Source organism: Crocodylus siamensis, chromosome 10 (genome assembly GCF_052110815.1).
Source record: "Crocodylus siamensis isolate JL-2025a chromosome 10, ASM5211081v1, whole genome shotgun sequence".
Taxonomy (NCBI): Eukaryota; Metazoa; Chordata; order Crocodylia; family Crocodylidae; genus Crocodylus; species Crocodylus siamensis.
Window position 1 is genome coordinate 18,226,998 of NC_143404.1, and position 22,462 is coordinate 18,249,459.

The following is a 22,462-nucleotide window of genomic DNA, read 5'->3' on the forward strand; positions in this document are numbered from 1 at the left end:
TAGCTACTTTATACAGTCTCCCTGGGCACACAGTCTTATTCTGCAGAGCGGGTGCTGTTCTGTGGCTTTCAAAGTGAACTAGAACATTGAGTACAGACAAGTATGTCCACATGGGTAACTAGGGTACAGTAACTGTTGCTGAATAGCTGCTATCCAAGGCTGTTTTCTTATATAGTTAAGCCTTGGCTATTTAATAGTAGTTTGGAAATATTTTTGCCAGTCTCAAGGTGGGTGGTATCACTTGGGTTTGGTTGCAGCGAATCTATGTCCCAAATGTATTTTAAAGATGGTAGATGTCCAAGTACAGCTCATGAGTAAGAATGTTAAAGTTGTCTGGCCTGTGTCCGCAACTGCATTTTTACACATTGGCCAATGCTCATTATATCAGGTGCCCTTTTTCCCTGCTAAGAAACCAAAACCACATTCTCTCCGCTGCACAATAATTTACAATAGTTGCTGCTGAATGCATGCAGTACCACCCAGGTTAAAACCACTGGAGCAGTGCCTAAAGCAGCTATCTTCTATATTTGGTCTTTTTTTGAGGAGGAAATAAAAAAGGTCTTTCTTGGGAGCGCTACTTAAAATACTTAAGGACAATAGGATCAGTCCTTTAAACAAGCACAATTCCATGTGAAGCATTGCCTGAATAAGCATGGCAGGATCTGACCTAACTGGAAATAGAAGAAAATTTCAGTTAATGTATGCAGATGAAAAGCTTTTAAGTGTGGCACTGCTGAAGGTGTATGCAGCATGCACCAACAGACACAACTAATAGCAGGTTGCAGATCAAGTGTGCCGAGGCACTATAGCATGTTTAATGGATTTTAGACAAAATGTAGCATTCTTTCCTCCTGATTTCACAGATGGCCGTGTGAGTCCCACTGACATTAATGGTAAAATTTCCTTTGACATTGCTGGGGTAGGCGTGGCCCTGAATTCCTAGCAGTGTGACCAATGCCGAGTATTTGCGGGTTCAGAGCAGTGACTGCCACATGTACTAGTGAGAAAAAGGGAAAAGGAACCTTACCTGGCAGGGGAGATACCACAATCAATGGGTTTTCCCAGGATGAGGCCTGTCCATTGCACTTCGGGCAGGCAGGCTGACCCCTGTGAATTTCTCTAATACTTGACTAAAGAATTTTGTGGTAGTGGGGGTGTTTGTACCCTGGCTTGCTCCCTCGGCCTTTTGACTAGGCGGCATCTGAACTCCCAGTGCCTTTAGGCTGGGGCCTGCATGTAGGATGCCTGCCATGGATTTGGGGAGTATCTGAAGTCCCAGACTGATGGGTCTGGGAGGGAGGATACTTGCCCGGTGGTAGAACCGCACAGACTTGCACTGTCGAGCTTGGCTCAGTGGATTTGGAACTCGGAAGTAATTCAGCCTTAAGCCAAAAAAAACCAAAACGCCCCACCTTTGTGTAGTGGTGTCTTTTGCCTCAATCCTTTTTTGAGAGTTAGATGTCCTATAGAGACATCTCTAGCAACAATGGGGTCTTTAAGTCTTTGTACCACCATTGTTTCTCACTTTGATTTGTTATCCTGTTTTCTTCCTCTTTACCATTCCCCCTTTTTTGCACCCAGAAGCCCAGTTCCTGTCTGCTACCCCCAACTACCCTACAGTTAACTGTGCACAAAGAGTGGTTATTCACAATGGGAGGGAGACTCCCAAGGTGTCAAGACCCTGCCTGTCATGTTTTCACTTGTGCAGAGGTGTTGTGTTTGCAGATCTCCCAAACTGAGTTTTTAACATCTTCTGGTGTCCTTTGGAAAACAAAGGCAATGAGTGAATATTTCCATGACACTCTTCCGGTCATGAGGAAAAGCGGTAGAATCTAAACAGTGAGGAAACAGCTTGAGGGAAAATCCACAATATTTTTAAGCTTTATATATGTATAGGAAAATATTTCAAGTTGATTGTGTTTGTGTGAAGCTTTTATATTTAATACTTTTTCACTGAACATGCAAGCATTTTTCTTTCCATTCCCTTTTGCATCTCATCTTCTGTATTTAAAAAGGTGCCTGGAATATTTAGTACAGTAAAGGGGCATGACAGAAAGAATGGAAAATGTTGTAGTGAAGTTTTATTAATTAGTTTGAACTGTGGCAGTGCCAAGGGACCTGTCAAGGCCTATGACCCCATGTGGCTATGTTGTACATACGCAGAACAAAAAGGCAGTTCCTGGTCCAAAAAACTTATGGCAGGAAAGATGCAGCCTGTTTCCACCTCTCCCACAGACTCACATGATTACCTTTCATCTCTCTGCTTTTGCTGAAATCAGTGTTAAAACTCCTGTTGCCTTAATGCTGTCCATAAATGGTCTCCATGTACTGATTTGCGACATGTGGGTGGTGATAGTTCTGTGGGAAATGATTTGCTGTGAGGCTGAAAACCCCCAGTTGTTGCTTGTAAAGGGTTTTGAGAACCTTAAACATGAAGCACTGGTAAAAATGTCACGTTTTGTTTTTTATTATATGAAAATCACATTTTCTCCTCTGTGCTCCATTTTATCATGAGTAGAATATTCCTCACTTAGTTTCATAAGCACAATGAACATAAACTGCTTAGGTTAAACGCATTTTAACATTGCTGTTACTATCTTCTTTTGCAGACACTGGTCACCAGACTCGTTCTGTGTCCAACAGATCTTACTACACCTTGCCCAACAGTAGCCATGAGAGGCGCTCATTTTTTGCCATCACAGAGCCACCACGTTTCCATTCCCAAGCCAAAGGCAAGAATGTCCGTCTGGATGCCCACTCCCGCAAGGCCACCCGGAGGAATAGCTTCTGCAATGGGGTCACTTTCACCAACCGGCCCATCCATCTCTATGAGAAAGTGCGGCTCAAGCTGGTGGCCGTGCACCATGGGTGGAGCGGCGCACTGCGCTTCGGCTTCACTATTCATGACCCATCACAGATGAGCTCTGATGAGATACCAAAGTATGCCTGCCCAGACCTGGTGACCCGACCTGGATATTGGGCTAAAGCTTTGCCAGAGAGGTTTGCAGTGAGGGACAACATCTTGGCTTTCTGGGTTGACCGTCATGGGAGAGTCTTCTACAGTGTCAACAACGAGGAGCCTATATTGTTTCACTGTGGCATTAAAGTCTCTGGGCCTCTCTGGGCACTCATAGATGTCTATGGAATTACCCATGAGGTGCAAATACTAGGTGGGTATATATCTGCTTACATTTGCTCCATGGTTTTGGGCCTATAGATTTCTCTTCCTCTGAAGTCAGCTGCCGGATCAGGGAGGATCCTAGCTCTGCTCAGTGTCCCAAGACTAGACTTAAAAATGCATAATCATATGTCTCTTGTTACGCATTTCAGAATAGCCATTTCCCTATTGGTAGCTGAAGGGACACAGGGAGTTCTGGTCTGGAGAAGGCAGTGATGGGTGTAATACAGTAGACTACACCTGGTCTAGAGTAGTATAACCCCTGCAGGTTTGGGGGCTCTTACCAGTCTAGTTCTACACATCTCAAGTAATCAAGCTTCTACTACTCCTTGAGAAATGAACTGACATCAAGAAAGATGCCATGGGTCATTCTGTAACTCCTTGCCCTGTACCTCCAAATTCAGTCTGAATTTTCCAACTTCACCTCATCATTCATAGACTTCATAGATCCATGGATTGTTAGGCCAGATAGGGCCTTTATTATCTTATGTCTGACTTGCGTAACACCAGGGAAAGGAAGCCCACACAAACTTTGTTTATGAAGTACAGATCCTTGTAATGCATATGAATGGCATTTTGTGTTTCCTAGTAAATGCTTGAATTGAAAGTCAATTCAATATAACTTCATTATAATGCACCCCGTTTATAACAAACCCCTACTCTGAAACTGAACTGAAACCCATCATCTGCTGCATTACTATGATGTAGTAAACTGATTAACCGTAGTATACCAAACTTCCTCTTTGAATAAACTTTTCTCCTGATCCCATGGGGATTCTTTATAATGAAGCTGTATTGAATATAACTTTCATTCAAGATCTTTAATCATTTAGGACCAAGATGGCATTTCCTTCTGAAATGTGATTGTATCATTTCATTCTGTTCCTAATTCTGTTTTAAGCCAGCCTAGGAGATGGTTCGTGCTCACCGATACTGAACCAGGCAGGATGCTAGGTGTCAACATTGCAAGCTGAGTTTTCATTTTAAAGGCACGCAAATCCATTATCCCTCCTGCTGGACGGGACTAGTCCATCAAGCCTGGTGTGCCATGTCTTGTAGCGCACCAACTGCTTCACTGTACCTGTGTGAAGTAGGATGCTGCCTTTAGAGTAGTGTGTCTTGGGGAGTGAAGAGACCATGTCAATTGAATCAGGCTTCCTCTGTTCATGTTTCAGCCCTCCAGTTGCCATCTGTACAGTGAAGCGCTATGACAGCCTCCCAGTGTGTCCTGTTCCCTTTTCCCAGCCCCTGGTCTGAAACTGCAGTTTGTATCTTTTATCTCCTCTGAGGGCCACTTAGAGCCTCTCACGGTACATTCCTGCACTATCAAGAGTTTTTTAGAAAGTACAGCACCTAGGCGCGAGAGAATCCAGCTTCCAAGCTTATCAGGAAGGGGACAGCAGTGTCGTCATACTCAAGAGTTTGGAAACCTTTCTAAGCTTTGGGTTACTCCACTCCCCTTTTAAATGATTCTCTTTAGAAAAGAGATTTAAGGTCATGCTGCTTTTGATTTATCCTCTCATCCTTCTGTGCTACAGGTGATTGTTTGGTTCAGTAAGCTCACCTAGATTTACAATTCAACAGGCTTTGCTCGCAAGCCAGAGCTGACTTATCTTTGCCCTTACAAACAGGGACATTCCCATATGTTTACAAAGCACTGGATGTTGATACCGGATGATGTAATCTGCTAGTTGAAGTGTTCTGAGAACATTAACCTGATGCTCATGTGTTTCCCAGCTGCTTCTGGCCTATCTGCATTAGGGGCTTTGCATCCCTCCCCCGACTTACATTACTGAAAAGTTGAGCTTTACCGAGTCACTGAATTCAGCTGTGACTGCAGATTTGTTTTGGAAGGAAGACTGTGTGAAGGTTTTCTCCTTCCAGTTGCTGTGACTGCAAAAGAAGATGAATTAGTTTCAATTAGAATATTAAACAAGCCCCCTTAGAAGTTTGCATCTGGTGTCTTGCATTCAAAAACTTGTCTAACTTTATCCCAAGTGCATAGTTCATCCAGTAAAAGATACCATCCTAAGAAATCTTTGCTTCTCAATATTTCTGGATCATTGTGCTACAGCATCACTCCTAAACTACCTCTGATGTTTAAGCACTTGAGATTTAAGCAAACTGGGGGCAGAGTGTGTTTCAAACAAGTATGCAGTGATATTGGAATCCACTTAACATGCTTATAAAATCTCCTTTGCCTGCCATGATCCTGCCCTGCAGATTGCCATATTTAGGCCTAAAAGCCATGGCTACTTTTCTTCTAAGAAAGTGTCAACAACTTTGTATTGAATAGACACCAAAATGCATCCTTATGTTTGGCTGAAGCAATTAGTTTATGAGAGATGTATCGTGGAGGGAGATCACTGTCTGTTGGAGACTGGTTATCGTACAGCAAATAATACTAACAGGAAAATAGTACTTTGTATAGTGGTACTGCATGCTCTATTGGCATCAGACACATCGTTAAGCATTAGCATTAGCTCATCCCTTAATTGTAGCTACTATCCAATCAAATGCCATTGACAATAGTGAAAGAATTTCAAATATATTGGGCAATATTGTATTCCTAACCAGAACGAGCACTAGCAAAACCCTTTCTTTTTCTAACGCTGCACATTCTTGACCGATTCTGCCTTGCTCTGGTATAAGCACATAGAGCCACACAGTGCCTTTGCCAGTCAGGTGCTTAGTTCTATTCCCAATTCCAGCATCCGCTCCCAATGGGTGATGATGGACAGCCTTCTTTCCAAAGTGCTGAGCATATGCAGCTCCCATTGACTTCATGTGGCGTTATTGCTGTCCAGTACTTCAGACAACTTCTCTGTGCCTTAGTTTCCCCTTTTACAGAAAAGGAATAACAGTGTTGGAGTGGGCTTGGAGGTTAAATTCAGTGTGTTTTTTGATCCTTGGATTACTAGTGCTGTAGAACATAGGGTGCTGTTTATAATGTATGACCACTACTAACATGGTGAAAGGCTGTGATTGTCCTACACGTGGTATTGTGCTTAATTCTTCCCATTATGAAAAGTTGCTCTATGTTTGGTGTCAGATGCCAAAGGGAGAATTTAGGAAAGCTTTATCTCAGTTCTGCTTGTCAGCTTGTCTTCCAGCGCACTGTGTCCCCTTGTTTTTATTCTTTGGGCCTTTTTTAACCAGAGCTACTAATTTTATTGGCTTTACCTTTGAAAACACCAGAATAGGGGAGAGCTGGGAAAATCGCCCAAATATAGAAGCAACTGCAGGCCCTCCATGAGCTACATCTGCCACTATTGGTATTGGTATCCTGAAACTGTGAAGTGTCCTTCACTCTGTATCGGAGTGCTACTTATCACTAGATTCCCTGTCCCTTTTAGAAGCAGCTGGTCCAAGTCATTAAGATTACGCTTGAGGCTTTTCTTATTTGGGTACTCAAAGAAATCATCCATCTAAGATGAGGCATCCTGTCCTTTTCAACCACTGAACTGGTTCATGGTTTTGCCTTCTTTGGTAAAAGCCCAGTGGGATCCTCTTAAGTAAAAAAACAGTGCTGAGGTTGCTGCTTCCCCCTTCTCCATCTTGGAGAACGAGTTAAAATCTGCTTTGCTCATGCTCTCAGGATTCCTTCTGCGTCAGATTTAGTCTGGAGTTTAATATAATTGCTTAAGAATCACATGGGCAATAGAGACTAACATTGGACTGAGGTGCAGAGCTAATTTTGAGTCTAAGTCTTGACTATCTGTGGCTGCCCAAATCATTCCTCCACTTTTTGCTAAATGTAGCGAGTAGCTTTCATTGCCAGTACTTCATAGGAATGTACTTAGCTTATCAACTTCGCATGCAGTCTGGGTGCTTCGTTTAATAATCATGGGCTATCAATTATAGGTAGTTGTCTTGTTAAAACATTAGTAAGTGTGAAGTACTTTCCTGAGAAAATTGTTGCTTGCTCATATATGTCAATTTTAAGAGACTTATAAAAAGATCCTTTTAATACACATGTGTATATCAGTTACAAGGAAATGGATAGTAAAATTAATATATTCTAGATGCATCTAGATGCTTCCTTTGCCATCATCCTTGTTTGCATTATATTTACAGGCAGGACATTGAGAAATGTCTGTCTAAAGCAGATAGAATTGGAGAAACCTAGTTAATAGAGTCAGTTCAAAGCCTTTCATATCAAAGCTGAGTATCTGTTTTGTTGGGTTTTGCATTTTTCTCTGTTTCTACCAGTGCAAGCACTTTCTGCTTAAATTAGTAAGATTTATAACACTTGCTGCTCTTCCGATAACCCAAGGATGCAACCATGCAGCTGATGTTTCATTTCTCTGGCTGATGGTGACTGTTGATAAGGTGAGGATTTTTTGTGCTGTCTTTGGCTGGGTCAGTTGTATAGTTGGGATAGTCATTGGATAAGCTTCTGGGCATCTGAGGAAGGGGACGGGGGTGCCTATATGTGTGCAGCAAGTGATTACAGCATGTGGGAGCACGCTCGATTGAGTCTGTTAAAGCATGGTAGTTACCGCACTTCTGCAGACTTCAGTGTCACATGTATCAATGTCCCTGCACTAAAAAGTGGTGGCAGGGGTGGTATAACTAAAGCTCATTTTACAAGCTTTAGTTAAAGTGCCCCCACTGCCATTTTTCAGCGTGGGGACACTGATCCATGTGACACTCTGAGTGCTTTAATTAGAGCGGCTCTTAGAGCTGCCCTAATTATAGTCCTCCCCATCCCCCCATACACACGTTCCTGGAGCACATGTATAAACACCCTTGATTCCTAAAATCTCGTCCAACAGCTGTCCCAACTATACAGTTCATCCAATAAAAGATAGTACAGAACACCCTTGCCTGTCATACATTTCCTGGACCATCATGGCCACATCAGTCCAACCCTACTCCAACATGTTGATACTACTACTAAAAAAAAAAAAAAAAGACTGAATGCGATCTGGTTTTCCTATTCATGATCAGTGTGCAGAACTGAGTCTGAGAGTTAGCTTCAGACACCACAGGGGAAACTAAAAGAAGAAGCATCTACTTGGTGAAAGTACAGTTTGAACTTGAATCTAATGGAGCTTTTCATTGTGATTGTCTCACAGATAGCTTGTTTGCAGAGACCATGACCTCCACCCGTCTCAGTAGCGCACGACTCAGCACTTGCCTTCCGCAGAGCAACCATGATTCAGCCAATTTCAACAACAATGAACTGGAGAATAACCAAGTGGTGGCCAAAATTGCAAATCTGAACTTGAGCCGGGTACCAGGGCTCTCGACAGATAATCACATAATCCCCTGTTGCCCGAACAGACGGCAACGTGCCCAGGGTGTACCTACCTTCTTGGATACAGATATCCGTTTCCACCCCACCCGTGGGCCTGACATCACATTTTCTCAGGACCGGATGGTAGCATGCACCAACTGGCAGGAAAGCAATAGGACCCTGGTGTTTTCTGACCGGCCTTTGCACATTGGTGAAAGCCTCTTCGTGGAAGTGGGACACTTAGGGATGCCATATTATGGGGCTTTCTCATTTGGCATCACTTCATGTGATCCAGGTACTTTACGGACAAACGAGCTCCCGGCAGATCCAGACTTTCTCTTGGACCGCAAGGAGTACTGGGTGGTTTACCAAGCGTTCCCAGTCCTCAGCAGCGGTGATGTCCTCAGTTTCATGGTTTTGCCAAATGGAGAAGTGCACCATGGGATGAATGGAGTCAGCCGAGGGATGCTGATGTGCGTAGACACTTCACAATCCCTCTGGATGTTTTTCACAATCCATGGTGTAATCAACCAGCTCAAGATATTGGGTAAGTACAGCCTGAAAAATAATACAAAGGACTGTTCTTGATTTGTTAGATACTTGGGGTCAGGCTGCAGTCTCATGGCCTATGTTGGTGACATAGGTGTCAATAGACTTTCTTGAATAAGTAAAGCAAGAAGAGTAAAGCAAAGAACTTCTTGAATGTAAGCAAGCAGGTTATTGTCTAGCCCTAGTGAAAGCACTCGGCTCTGTGAAGCATGTAATAGGATGGTTCCTTGTTATGAATGAAAGGAGAAACAACGCGTGCAACATTGGCATGTGCTTCACGTGTAAGCTCACGATTGAGATTGTTTGACCTGTATTTATGTTACAGCAAAGATGGTTTTTTCCCTTTTAATAAATTACTTAAGGAAATAAAAATAAAAATAATTTTGTGGACATCATGCTGCTATTCAGCAGTTTCTCCCACATTGCAGTAACCGTATAACCTGATGCCACACTTTAAACCATGGCTGCTGAATTAGTGCAGTTTTTCCTAGAGAAGGATACTGTCAGAAAAGGGCCTCTGAATTTGCCTCTCTGCTCTTGGTGACTTTCTGGTCAACTCAATTTAAAGCAAGGCTCTTTGCTTAATGGTCACTGCTGCTCACTTACTCTTTCTTCCGAAAATGTGGCTTTGGTATCCCTGCCACGTGCCTTTTGCCAATAAGCAGCAGTGGTGATTCTGGAAGGAGATTATTAGGTTGCTATAATCCTCTCACTGTTTTGTGTCTTGCTTGAAAAGAAAGCCCATCTCAGAGACAGCTTGTTCCTTGGTCAACTGGGATTATGGCAAAGTGGCCAAGCACACTGGGAGCAAGCACTATGCCCAGAAGAGAGAAAAGAGAAGACCTTAAATGGACTTAAATATTGCATAGGAATTTTAGCACACGTGGCTGCCTGAGATAGTAGGGAACTGGATTCAGTGTCTCATTTGTTTCTTCCAGTGCCATATCTTTAAATAAATTAAAATTGCTAAGCAACGAGAGTGAACTCACGGGCTGAAGCTCATTTACAAAGAGAGATGTGCGATGTAGCCAGTTTTGAAGAAAGCACTGTCATTGCTGAGAAGTTTTGAATCCTGTTCAGGGAACTTGGCATTGATGTCTAGATGTCCATTGTCTCTGTGGCTGACTGAATTCTTATGAACTTATAGGCACTGTGCAGTCCAGCCCTGTGACTGTCTCTCCCTCAGGATCCCCTGGAGGCTCACAGTATGACAGTGACTCAGATATAGCCTTCAGTGTGAACAGGTCATCATCTGCTTCGGAGTCATCGCTAGGTAAGGGTGTACCACACTAGTCAAGAAACAGCCAGGAGGCTGTCTTGCCTACCTTGAGAATCACCTGTTGTCTGAGACTTTTACTCTGAGCGGGTGGGAGTCTGGATGGCCCAAGGCTGTTTACTGCTGCATTATGCATTAGTGGTAGTAGGTGACTACTGATTAATAGAGGAGAATGCAAAACCCTAAAGGAGCAGGCGCATGACACATTTACTGTTGAATGAACTGCCTTCACTCAAGGTGGAGCAGACACATAAAGCACAGCCTTACACCAAAGTTAAGTCCCTCCACTTGGATAATATTACCTGTAAACGGGTGTAAGTTACACCTGTGTACTGGGTGTAGGTTCACTCTTGCAGTCAATTTGGGTGCTTGTATATGTGCTGTGGGGCTGCTTTGGTGTGCTGTAATTACAGTGCATCGGAGCAGGCTCCATTAATGAAGTCTGCTAGAGAGTGGTAATTACCACCACTCCAGCCAGCTTCTGGCATCTCATGTATCAGTGTCCCCGCACTTCAGAATGGTGGTGGGGCACTTTAACTAAGGCTCACTGAACACTAATACATGAGACTCTGCAGTGCTTTAATTAGTGCACCTCTGGAGCATGTATAAAATTGCCCTTTAGTTCCAGGGTAGCCATTTGCCAATGCAGACTGGCTTCTCTGTCACCAAATGCTGTAATGGTCACTATGGTGGCCATTCAGCCTGGGTGGACAGGTCATGCATTTGCTCCTTACAGCAGAGATTATTTATTATTAGAGGTGCATGGACATATTGGTTGCATATCAAATCAGCACTGATAACAGGAAAATTAACATTATTGACAGTTAGCATGTTTTAGCCGATAATGTCACCAATAAATGCTGCATGGATGTATGTAGCTGCAGCATGTGCACAGCCAGGAATGTAGCCCAGCAGCTTGGAGAGTAGCACCTAGCTGGTAAGTCTGTGGGGGGAAATGAATGCAGAGAAGGGAAGGAGCATGGGGGGGACAGACTGAGACCCCCCCCACAGTGAGGAAGGGAATGGGGCTGGGACAGAGGCATGGGACCCCAGGGCCAGGAGTGGGATGGAGCCACAGGCAGCTCATCTAGGGGGCACTGTGGGTTGGGGAGGTAGGGTGGCTTCCTGCCGCTGTGTGCACCGTTGTTGGAGCCACGGGGGGCATATGCCCCCCAGATTTGTGTGCAGCGTGAGTGTGGAGAGCTTAGAGCTGCCCACTGCCGGCGTGGGGCAAGGGGCTGCGCCAGCCTTTTCCCAACAGGGGGCTGGGCCAGGGCTGCACTTGGGGCAGGTGGGGGCAAGGTAAGGTGGGCTCAGATGTGCAGGGTGGGTGGGTGGTGGCTCTGGGAAGGGTGGCTATGCGGGGATTACAGGGAATTTTGGGGCCCCAAGCCTTCCCTAGTGCCACCTCTGCCCAGGGTACTGCGTTCTGCTGGCTTTCCCTCCGGAGCCCTGATGCCCTGAACAGGGACAGCACTAGGAGGGGTTGGGGGGCTATAGCCACCCCAAAATTCCCTATAGCCTCCTCTGCAGCTGCTGCTCCCAGTGCCTCTGCCACCTGCCTTGTGCTGCTGAGCCCGCTGCACCCCAAGAACAGGCCTAGCCCAGGCTCCCTGCTCGGAAGAGGCTGGCCCAGCCCCTGGTCCTGAGCCTGCAGTGGGTAGCCTGCCTCTGCCCCATGCACAAATTGGGAGTCACATGCTCCCCCTATGCCTCCTGGGCCAAGTGTGTACAGCAGTGGTGAGCCACTCCCCTTCCTGGTGCCCCTGGACGAGCTGTCCACAGCTCCGGCTGGGCAGCATCTGCCCCTGCCTCACTGTTGCCCTCATTGTGGGGGCCTCCATTTGGCCTCTGCATACCCCTTCCCTCCCCCACACCCCTTCCCCCCAACAGACTTGCCAGCAGGACACTGCTGTCCAAGCTGCCAGGCTGCATTCCTGTAAATCGGCTATCGGATCAGTATTGGCTGACATAGCTAATAATTGGCTATTGGTATTGGCTAAGAAAATCTTTATCACTGCACCCCTATGTACTACTGAGTAAAATCCATATTGCATCCCGTATTGTCACCCAAAGAGAATCTGTACAATATAGCAGTAGCGTGTGTTACAGTGGCAGTTTGTTTAATGGTAACCAGAGCTTCCTGGCTCCAACTCCTAATTCCAGCACTTCCAATATGTGCTCTGCAGCCTTAGATAAACCATTTAAGCTCCAGGCTTGCTGTGAGGACCAGTCCAGGTACATAGCACTTTAGCACTTGTGGGCAGCATTTGGAAAGTGCTGTCGTTTTCATCTTAGGCAGGTTTTCTTGAATTTCTCTTCCACTAATATAACTGGCAAGTACTCACAGCTCCAAGTACACTGCTGCATTTCCATCCCAGAAGTGCCATTATGCCATGGCTCGTTGGTGCCTAAGAACAAACTCCAGGCAGGTTTCCTTTTAGAGAGTGAGACCTTCTGAGAGATCTGGGGCCCAGCACCTGTGCATGACTCTAACACTTGGTTCCCAGGGGATGCGCAGGGCAGGCACAGTATGCAGCTGTTAAAAGTAACTGCAAGGCCCTGCATGCATCAGCACACCCTGCTGCTAACCAGATGTGTAAATCCAAGTCTGATTTTTAACATGCACTGTGAGTAGGTTTTAGAGGTTGAGAGAAACACACTTAGGAAATGACTATGGATGTGCGTGGCTGGAACACAATGAGAATCTTGTTATTGAATCTTGTTACTGAATGCCATTCTTCTGTCCTCCCCTCCTTTGCAGTGACTGCTCCAAGCTCTCCTCTGAGCCCCCCTCTCTCTCCTGTATTCCCTCCTCCGGAGCCCTTGAGCAGCAAGAATGGGGAGTGCACTGTCTGCTTCGACAATGAGGTGGACACCGTGATCTACACCTGCGGACACATGTGCCTCTGCAACACCTGTGGTCTTAAACTGAAGAAGCAACTCAACGCCTGCTGCCCAATCTGCCGACGGGTCATCAAGGATGTTATTAAAATATACCGCCCTTAACCCCTTCACCCCGGCTTGGAGTGCAGGAAGGGAGAACTCTGCTAGCAGTAACCATGCCTTTCCGTCCCTGCTTATGGGTTATCGTGCTGGTCAGTTGTTATCAAGTGGCTCATTGTCTGTGTTTCCATATATGACTGGTAGAACAAATCAGGGATATTACTGAGCTGAGGATCTCTCTAGTCTAAATGCAGCCTGAAGCTAAGGCTTCCAAGTAGGCAGGGCTTTGAAGGTGTTTGTCCTTTGGCTTAAGGCAGTGAATCATTGTTGGGAACCTGTTTCAGCTCCAAAGAGAGAAGTTTCCTGTGCAATGGTTTTTACAGTTGAGGAAGGTGCATATGTGAGGAGGAGAGTCCATTTAGTTGCAGTTGGGTCTGAGTGCCTAGTTTTGTGCAAAGCTTTCAAGCTGCAACTGTGATTAGTGTGCTATTGTGTACCCAGAACATGCCCCAGCAGGCACTGCAGCATGATGGAACGGTCATAACCAGCCCCAAGCAATGAGTTAAGGGTGGATTTGAATTATTTTTTTTACACGAGGATAAAAATATTAAATCCCAAGCCAAGGAAACAAGTATGTGTGGGCTAGAGGTTGTTTCAGGACAAGCCAGTTGCAATATCAGGTACTCATTCATTTACCCTGTTCTGGACTCCCATCTGGTCACTGACCTTAGCAGAAGAATAACCCTAGCACCAGGTGTGCCAAGCCCTTGGAGTCCCTAATGCATCTTCTTAAAGATTTGGCAGAGGGTACTGGCAGGAAAGCAGCAATAGACTGGCTGCAGCTACACCTTGGTACCAGCAAAGGGAGGAATTAATAAAACCCCTCTGGGATCTTTGTGCAGGGAAAGCAGCTGTGTCAGTAGTGTAAGTACATTAAATGGCTTGTTGTTATAGCATTTTTCCAAAGCAGCTTGTTAAACTGCACTGTCTGTTACCACATGGTCTTGGATTGTGAAAGGAAGAGCCAGACAGATATGCACTCAGACAACTTGAGTACATTATCATCTTGGCTTAAGGGAAAAGGATTGAAGAAAAGTCCTGGATCAGGTATCCAGGGTAGATAGCCAAGAGTCTGCATGTGAGGGTGAGAAAGCTGTATGCTCCCTGTAACACAGTTAGGTTGTGTAAAGCCTGCTGTAGCTGCAGCCATCTAACACCTGTCCAGCATCCAGCTTCACACTTAACATAAGGCCTTTTCTATGAATCCTTTCTTCGTAGCCTGCCCACTAGCCAAGCACTGCTGTTACTCCCAGTGGCAGTAATGACCTTCTCATGGAGCTGATGGGGGAAGCCCCCAGGAGACTGTGTTCTCGCTGGACAGAGAGAAGTGGTCGGCACTGAGGCCTCGTTATTGTATTTCAAAAACCCAAAAAGTTTCCTTTTTGCCCTTCAGAGTTTGCATTCTCCCATCTCTGAGGCTTTATCAGCCAGATATACAGCTGCTTAGATTCTTTCTGTCTTACCAGAAATCCTAATTTACTCAACAGGAGAAAGTGTCATGGTGAAATTAACAGGTCTCTCTCCGCGTTACTTGCAATAACCATTGGAAACTATTATTCAATGTTAAGTCATAAAAAGTAAAGAGATTTTATTGTGCTTTCACAGCCATAAGTGCACAATGGGCTATTACAGTGCAGAGGAGTGAGTGGGGCTAATGGCCTCTGCCGTCTTGTGCTCCCCACTCAGGTTTTTGAACCCTCGAACCTGGATTGCTATTTTCTGCTTCAGACCATGCACTTCCCACCTCTGCTGTCCTTCAGTCAGCGCCCATGACAGGGCTTGCTGTGCTCTTAGTCATCCATATGTGACCAGTCGCCCAGCTCCTCCAGCAACTCTGCCTAGAAAAGTGAATAGGTTGTGGACATGAGGCATGTCTGATCTCAGCTTGGTGGCCATTTACAGGCCTTGCTTGCAGCGTTTGCTTTTTGGGGGTGGGTGTAACTAAGCCTGGAAACCAGAAGTCACTTGTGCCATAGGGCTTTGGGGGTAATTTATGTTTGTGCTTTGGGACCCCTTTCTCCATCTCTTCAGAGATTCACCATCTCCTCCATCCTTGTTGCTGTCCTTTCACTGATCCCAATCTGGAAGCATTAGCTTTATCCCTTCACAGTTTAGCTATGTTGGTAAAGGCCCAAGTGGCACTTGGAAGCTGTTGGTTGCGTGCTTGCATAGCCTGGCATGGAGATCATTTATTAAGTCATGAGAATACTTCAGAGGAATCAGTGTCCCCATCCCACTTCACCCTGTTTCTGTGTCCAGCTGTTGCAGCAGCTGACATCATGAGCCAAGAAGAAAACTTGTTTTTTTTTTCACAGAGAATCTGAAAGCTGTTATTAAAGGCCCGAGAAGACCAATGAGTAGTTGAAGCATTAGCTGATCTCAAAGGCCCTGCATATCTAGATTAGCTCCTTGTTTTCCAGAAAATTGTCCGTGTATGACATACAGATCAACATGGCTGCATCATGCTGTATGCTCAGCTGAACAAAGCAAACGGGAGTCCTTTAACTATTAGCCAACTACAAGGCTCCAGTTCCAGCTCCTGAAAGAAGGACTGGTCTTCATCTGGAGATCCAGCACCGCTGAGCTGTGACAGCGTCCAGCAGCTTGAGGCCCTGCCCGGAGCGGCTCAGAGTTCCTGAGACAGACGCGGTGTCAGGGCCGTGCTCGGTGCGAGAAGGGAAGTCTCCATCCCTCCCCGAGAACTTCACACCCAGTGGAGCTGCAGATCAGAGCACACGTGCTGTCTCCTTCCACCACTTCTAAATCCTTTGGTTAGTTTCCAGCCCAGATTTTCTTTTCCAGCGCGTGTGAACCCTAGCTTGGCCTTTCAGACATGAGGCACAGCCCCTGCTCCACCCATCTACCAGTGAGCACCAGCTATGAGGTGCAGGGGGAGAGTGGGCATCTTTAGGAGCTCTGAACATTTTATGGGTTTGGGATCTGACCTCATGCAGGCTGTGAAGAACAGTTTACACTAGCTGAAGATTTGTCCCTGTCTGTTTTAAGTGCATCACTCTGGTTTGCTGCTACCATGATGTGAAATGCTAAGACTTCATAGAAAAGTAGGACTGGAAGGGATCTCAGGAGGTCACGTCTACTCCAACCCCCTCCTCAAGGCAGGATCATCCATGTCTAAAAGCCGTTGTAGGCAAGCGCTTGTCTAAGCTGTTCTTAAAAACGCTAGGAACAAACCCTTATACACAACTACCAGATATCAGAAACCCCTTTTAACTTGCACAGGTAAAGCTGGGGAATGAGGGTGCTCTTCCCTGTGTTAGCTGTTACAGTGGGGCAAAACTTCCCCTTTGCTTGTAACCCCAGTGGCCTAGCCTCCAAAATCAACCCCTTAATTCCATCAGCCCGGTGTCTCAGTCCTGGCCCCCAAGAGTGTGTTTGACATAGCTCATTTTAGGTGATGTGTGTGAAATCCAATCACCGCGGAGGGCACAGCTTGGTAGGGGGTTGCAGGACATAAGACATTGCACAGGATTAATTTCTGGCCTAGCAGCTGTGACAGATTTCCAAAAGGGCAGCATCCAGCAGAGACTCAGAGGGCTCAATCATTCAGGGTAATTAAGCTAGTTAATGTCCAGAGTGTGGCTGTGCAGTGGATTGTAAAATGAGCATTAGTGGACGTGTAACCCTACCTATTCCAGTCTGACAAGGATTTTCCACCAGAGATCCAGAGGCCTCTCTGAGCTTTCCAGGGGAGAAAAGGTGGCCTCCTAGGAATTTAATTGTTAGTACTTGTATTGCTATTTTTTTTAAAGTCTGATATGATTTGTACAGAAGATCTGTTTGTGCCTTATAAGGGTGTCTGTGCACTTTTTATCCTTTTTAAAGCAACTTTTAAAAACATGGGAAAAAAAATTAACACAGATCAATGGTAGTTTTATAGATTTTGTGTTCACTGAGAATCCTGCTTTTTCTTTTTTTATATTGGAGTGAAAATTTGTTTGTTTCCATGGATTTTCCCCCCCCCTCCTGCCCTCTTTATAAAGAAAAAAAAAACCTTTTATTTCCCACTTTCTAAGACAGCTGATTGCTTTCATTGTTACCTTTCTGATTCAATACTGTGATCTGTACATCATGTTCTATGCTGAACCAGATTCTGGGCCTCTGTTACAGGCTTTTAAAGCAAGCTGTTTCGGGGATAGGGGGCGCGAGGGAGGGATTTGCACTTCTACATGTCAATATTCTATAGTGTTGTGTTCTGTGCTGTGTGTTTTATTTTTGTCCATTCACCTGTTTTACATTAATATAATTTTACCTGTTTATGAAACAAATAAAAACTTTGGCTTGTAAAAGTTCTCACCAGCCTTTCAGATTTTGAAGCGTAGGTAAGGATTTTGTTGTAGTTGATGTTGCAGGGCCATGTTCTCAGCTGGTACAAAAACCAGCATCACTGCTACTGAAGACAGAGGAACTCCACCAGTATAACCAGCAGAGGGTATGGGCTCGGGTACCTTATGCACGCATTGTAATTGGGCTTAGTTGTATACAAAAGGGTCCTACTTATTGCAAGTAAAAGCCTGACCTGTGCACCCTAACTTGGCCTCATAGGCCTTACAAGAAGGTGAGCCTTGGACTGGTAGCATAAGTTGGTAAAAATGAGGAAAGAAAAAAAAGACTGCAAATTCCAAGAGGCTTTATTCCATTATGAAGGTCCAGCTGAGCTTCACAGCACATAGGGCTCAGCAGACTTTCTAACCGAAAGTACACAAAGGAGTGATGGAGACAGCATCACATCCAGCTGCTGCTGACACTTTGGCCCAGGTACCCACTTACAGCTGGGTCAGCTGGGGGCAGATTGGGCCCAAGTCCAGAGTACTGTTTGAACCCATACCACAAGAGCAATAGTGAGGTGCCTTAACTTCTCTGCCACTGTGCATAATATTAATAACTGGGGAATGTACGTGCCAGAACCAGCCTCCCGTGACCTGGACTAAAGCTGTTGTACACAGGACTGACCGTTAGCAAAGTCAGTTAAGCTGTGAAGACAATGAGCATAAGTTAAAGCATGTTTAATGTGTGTGTGTGGCCCCGTTCGGAAGTGGCCTTTGTTCATTGTAGTTGGATCCTTTCTGGAAGCGTTATTTCATCCTGGATCACTGCCCTCTAAATCAATCCTCAAGGCAGAAATAAACTGAAAGTGAGCAAGGGTTAGTGTCTCCATGGCACAAATTCAGCCGTGCAGAGATAATCTCTGCTAGCCCAGACAAACCGATGCATCTAAGTAGCACAGTGCCAGGCAGAGATACTAGGGCCTTATTACATGGTAATTTTGGGTGGCTTCTGGAGCTCTTAACCCCTGGATTGTCTGCACATGAACACCTTACATTTATGTGGCCCAAAGTTATGCCACTCCAGGACGGGATTATCTCTGATCTGCACTACTCAGATCCTGGTCCATTAAGGTGTGCCACTCCACTCCCCACAAATGTGCTGCCCAAGTTGAAGTCCTCCAGTATCCCAGGGTCTCTTGCACTCCTGCCCATAAAGCAGGGATAGCCTGTCCTGGCTCACGAGCCCTCTAGTGGCAACTCAGAGCTCCAGCTCCTAGTTCTGCCTCTGCTCACCAGGCCTCTGGTGGCAAGTCACAGCTGTGCAGGTGGGGGACAGTCAGAGAAGATTTGTAGACTAAGGATGTGACTGCTCTAGACCCCAAACTAGCACTAACACCGAGGTGCACCTCCCAGCTGTAACTCAGAACGATTTCTGCAAAGCATCCTGAGTTGGAGCGTTACCCCAGACCAAATACAAGTTCACGGTTGGGTCCGGAGGGAGAGGACTCCAGCTGGGGGCTGGGAGCCTGCAGCCAGGTTCCCACAGCAAGTCACAGCTCTCTAACAGAGCTGGCTGTTTTCAGAATGGGAGGGGGGAAAGGCAGCGGAGGGAGCTCATGCTTGGGGCTCCCCAGCTGGCAGAGAAGGGTAAGGTGGGTGAATTGGAGCACCCCACCTCAGGTGGGCTCCACTACACCTGCCCCACTCTCCGGGGGGGGGGAGCTGAACCGCCCCCCGACTGAACTCCCTCCACTCCCTTTCCCCCCACTCCTGTTCTGAAAACAGCAACAGGCTGGGAGCTAGCTCTGCAGACATGCTACAAAAGGCACTACATATTGAAACATGTTGATTTGACACCTCATGGGGAGGTGGGGGGGTTAGACTTTGAGCTGATGGGCCATTTTTTAAGGTGCCTGCAGCCATGCACTTGCATTTGGTCACAACTATAGAGTGCTTTCTGTGGCTAGATCTGGCAGAAAGCATTGCGTCTGCATCCTGATCAGCATTTGTGCAGCTCACAGTGCAAGGCCCTCATTCAGATCCTGACAGCCGCCACGGAGTGTGCCAAGGAGCTGAGAAGCAGGAGTGATTAGCTCAGGCCCAGCGCTGATTGATACAGCTGTGTGGCTTCCTTGTTACACAGTACTTTTGGGTGGTTCCTGGAGCTCTTAACACCCGGATTATCCATACATTAACACCTGAAACTGGTTTTCAACACTCTTTAGGTGACGCACTCTACACCACTCCAGGGCAGGATTATCTTTGATCCTTGTTACACTAAGGTGCAACCACTCTACCCTACACCAAACCTTCCACTGTCCCCGCATCCCCCACCACTCCTGATCCCTGCTCACAGCCCCTCTGCTCAGCCCAAAAAGTGAGGAGCAGCCCAGCACCCATGGGGGCTGGGCAGGCAGATTAACCCTTCCCTGCCTGCTCCCCTGGGACAGACAGCTCAGGAAGTCAGGAGGGGGTGGGATGGGTGGAGGAGAGGTTTCAGTCCCCCAGGTCCCTGCTGGCCTCAGGTGTGACTGCTCCAAACTCAAGCCAGCACTAACACCCATCAGTGTTTGTGGCGCTCAGCATAAGGTATCTTGGACTCCCATCTAAGGCTACTTGACGGGCATTTGGAGGTAACAGGCCACCGTTGAGAACGTCAGCTAGCGTCCGGCAGTTCCATCTTTGCTAAACAGAGAAAGCAAACACATCCCATGGGCTCTTCTGATATCATGTTTAAAACTAACTAAACTACAAACTTTCCCAGGGATTACAACACAGACCATGTCTTGTAAGGAGCTGGGCCTTAATGCAGAGGCACGGTGCTGGTATCACTTTCATTTGGCCTCTGCACATAAAAGCTATATTCCCACTTCCAGAATCCTTTCAGGTTGATCCTTTCAGTAAGTAAGTGTTACCTTATTCTGGATCACTGCCTTCAAATCAGTATTTGAGGCAGAAATAAACCAAGGGTGAGCTAAGGGTAGTCTAAGCCTGCATGATGCAGAGATGATCTCTAGTAGCTCAGACAAACCGATGCATGTACACAACACAGAGCTATGCAGATCCTAGCTCAGATCCTGATAGCCACCACAGTGTGCGCTAACCAGCCAAGAACTGATCCAGCTTCATCTGAAAACTTGTTACAGTCTTCTGCCTGCACAACTTGATTGGAAGCCTGTTCCAGACCCTTGTTCTCATAGTCAGAAACCAGTTTCCAGTAGTAAATTATTCATGGCCCACTTCGTTCAATCTTTTGTTCTTTTGCCCACTTCATGCTTGCCCACAACTGCTGCTTATCCCTGCCATGCACTAGAGCAGGGGCTGGGGGGTGGTCCCCCAGCAGCTGATCGGCAACCAGAGTGGGGAGGTCCCCCACAGCCGATCAGCAAGCATGCCAGTGACACGGTGGTGGCGGAAGTGCCAGCGGTGTGGCAGCAGCAGAAGCGCTGGTGGTGGCAGCACCCACTGCCGAGTACCCCTGAGGCCATCAGAAGTACCCCCAGGGGTACATGTACCCCAGTTGAAAACCCCTGCACTAGAGCACTGGCCAACTCAGGAGATACGGGGTGAGACTAAGCCAGACCAAAACCCAATCTTCAGTCCTTTTCCGCTCTGCCATGGACAAGGGAGAATTTAACACCTTCCCCCAAAACCTTTGTACTTCTATTATATGGACCTTGCTTACTCACCTCACCTTGCTCACTCGCTCCCTCCTCAGCCTACATGTGAATCCAGCTGGCCTCTTTGCAGCTGCCTCTTTATCCTGATGCCCCAGCACAGGAAGTCATTTTGAGCCTCCTTTCACTGAGCCATGCAGTCAGACTCCAAGTGCGCTCTTGAGTGATCAGACTCACGCCTGGCATCCTCCCCCAGCTGACTCCCCCACTGCCAGACACATGGCAGTATTTGTGCGAGTGAGCAATGACGTCGCCCTGCTCCACAGAGCAGAGGCTATGCAGGCAGGCTGCCCATCGCAAATGTGCCTTCCTGTTATTTAACAGGCAAGGGCCAGCACAGGGCTGATCTGTAAACTGTTTATGTTCTGCAGTGCAGCCTGTGGGATCCAAGGAACGTCAAACAGCTCTAGCTGTGGTTGGAGCCGCGAGGGGAGGAATTCATTCATAACTCTGCCCTGGCAAGAAAGAAAGAAGTGTCCTGTTCTACAATCACTCCAAGCCAGGGTGGCAGAGGACCCAGGCTGAAGCTGCTCCTGCCGAAGGAGCTTTGTGCTCTGCGCTGTTGAGTTTTTTCCAGCGGTAAGGCCACTGCTTCTGGTTTAACAATGGTCTGGCTCTGCTAGCAGCACGGCTGAGGGGAAATTAGTAATGCTGGCCTAGCTCCACAGAAGGACCGAAGCATCCCCAGGCTCAGCATTGCAATGCCCAACTCATAGGCACCTACTCGGCCAGCAAGCATGGCAAGCAACACTACATTTGGCACGTAGGCTCCAAGCTGAGGCACCTACTTGGTTGGGAAGCAGCAACTACCTGCTGTTAAGATTCCTAGCACCTCAGCCAGGCCTATCCTTCCCACACACAGGGTCTGCCAATCTGAAGGTCACAAAATACAGAGGACAGGGGGTCCTACTATTGGAGAATCCTGTTATTAGCCAATATCTCAGCTGTTGGAGCATTGTCAGCTAAAGCTCTTCCACTTTGCATGGCCGGGTTAAATGCTCATGGGGATGGACAGCATGAGCAAATGAGTCTAAATTCATGGCTAAAGCACTCATACAGCAGTGGGAAGCCCTTAATTCCAGTTGCTCCTGCAATTAATATATTATTCTGCTTCTACAGGACAGATGGAGAAAGGCCCAACCCAAAACATCTCAGTGCCTGGTCCCCAGGGGCCTCCCCAGGAGCCACAGGCTCAAGTCCTTCAGGTGGAGGAGGGCTTTGAACCCTGCTCCCTCTAGCAAGCGCTAC

The 22,462-nt window shown here is 46.7% G+C and overlaps 1 protein-coding gene across 2 annotated transcripts in view; it reads left to right on the forward strand.

Annotated features, from left to right (window-relative positions):
• NEURL1B (neuralized E3 ubiquitin protein ligase 1B) overlaps positions 1–17,276 on the forward strand; it is a 217,481-nt gene extending 200,205 nt beyond the window's left edge. For both annotated transcript variants that reach the window (XM_090065180.1, XM_090065181.1), the window contains exons 2-5: positions 2,610–3,170; positions 8,260–8,967; positions 10,117–10,242; positions 13,010–17,276. In XM_090065180.1, the coding sequence (XP_089921306.1) occupies positions 2,610–3,170; positions 8,260–8,967; positions 10,117–10,242; positions 13,010–13,254 (1,640 nt within the window). In that variant the 3' untranslated portion in view covers positions 13,255–17,276. The remainder of the gene's footprint in view (positions 1–2,609; positions 3,171–8,259; positions 8,968–10,116; positions 10,243–13,009) is intronic.
• The last annotated feature ends 5,186 nt before the right edge of the window (positions 17,277–22,462 follow it).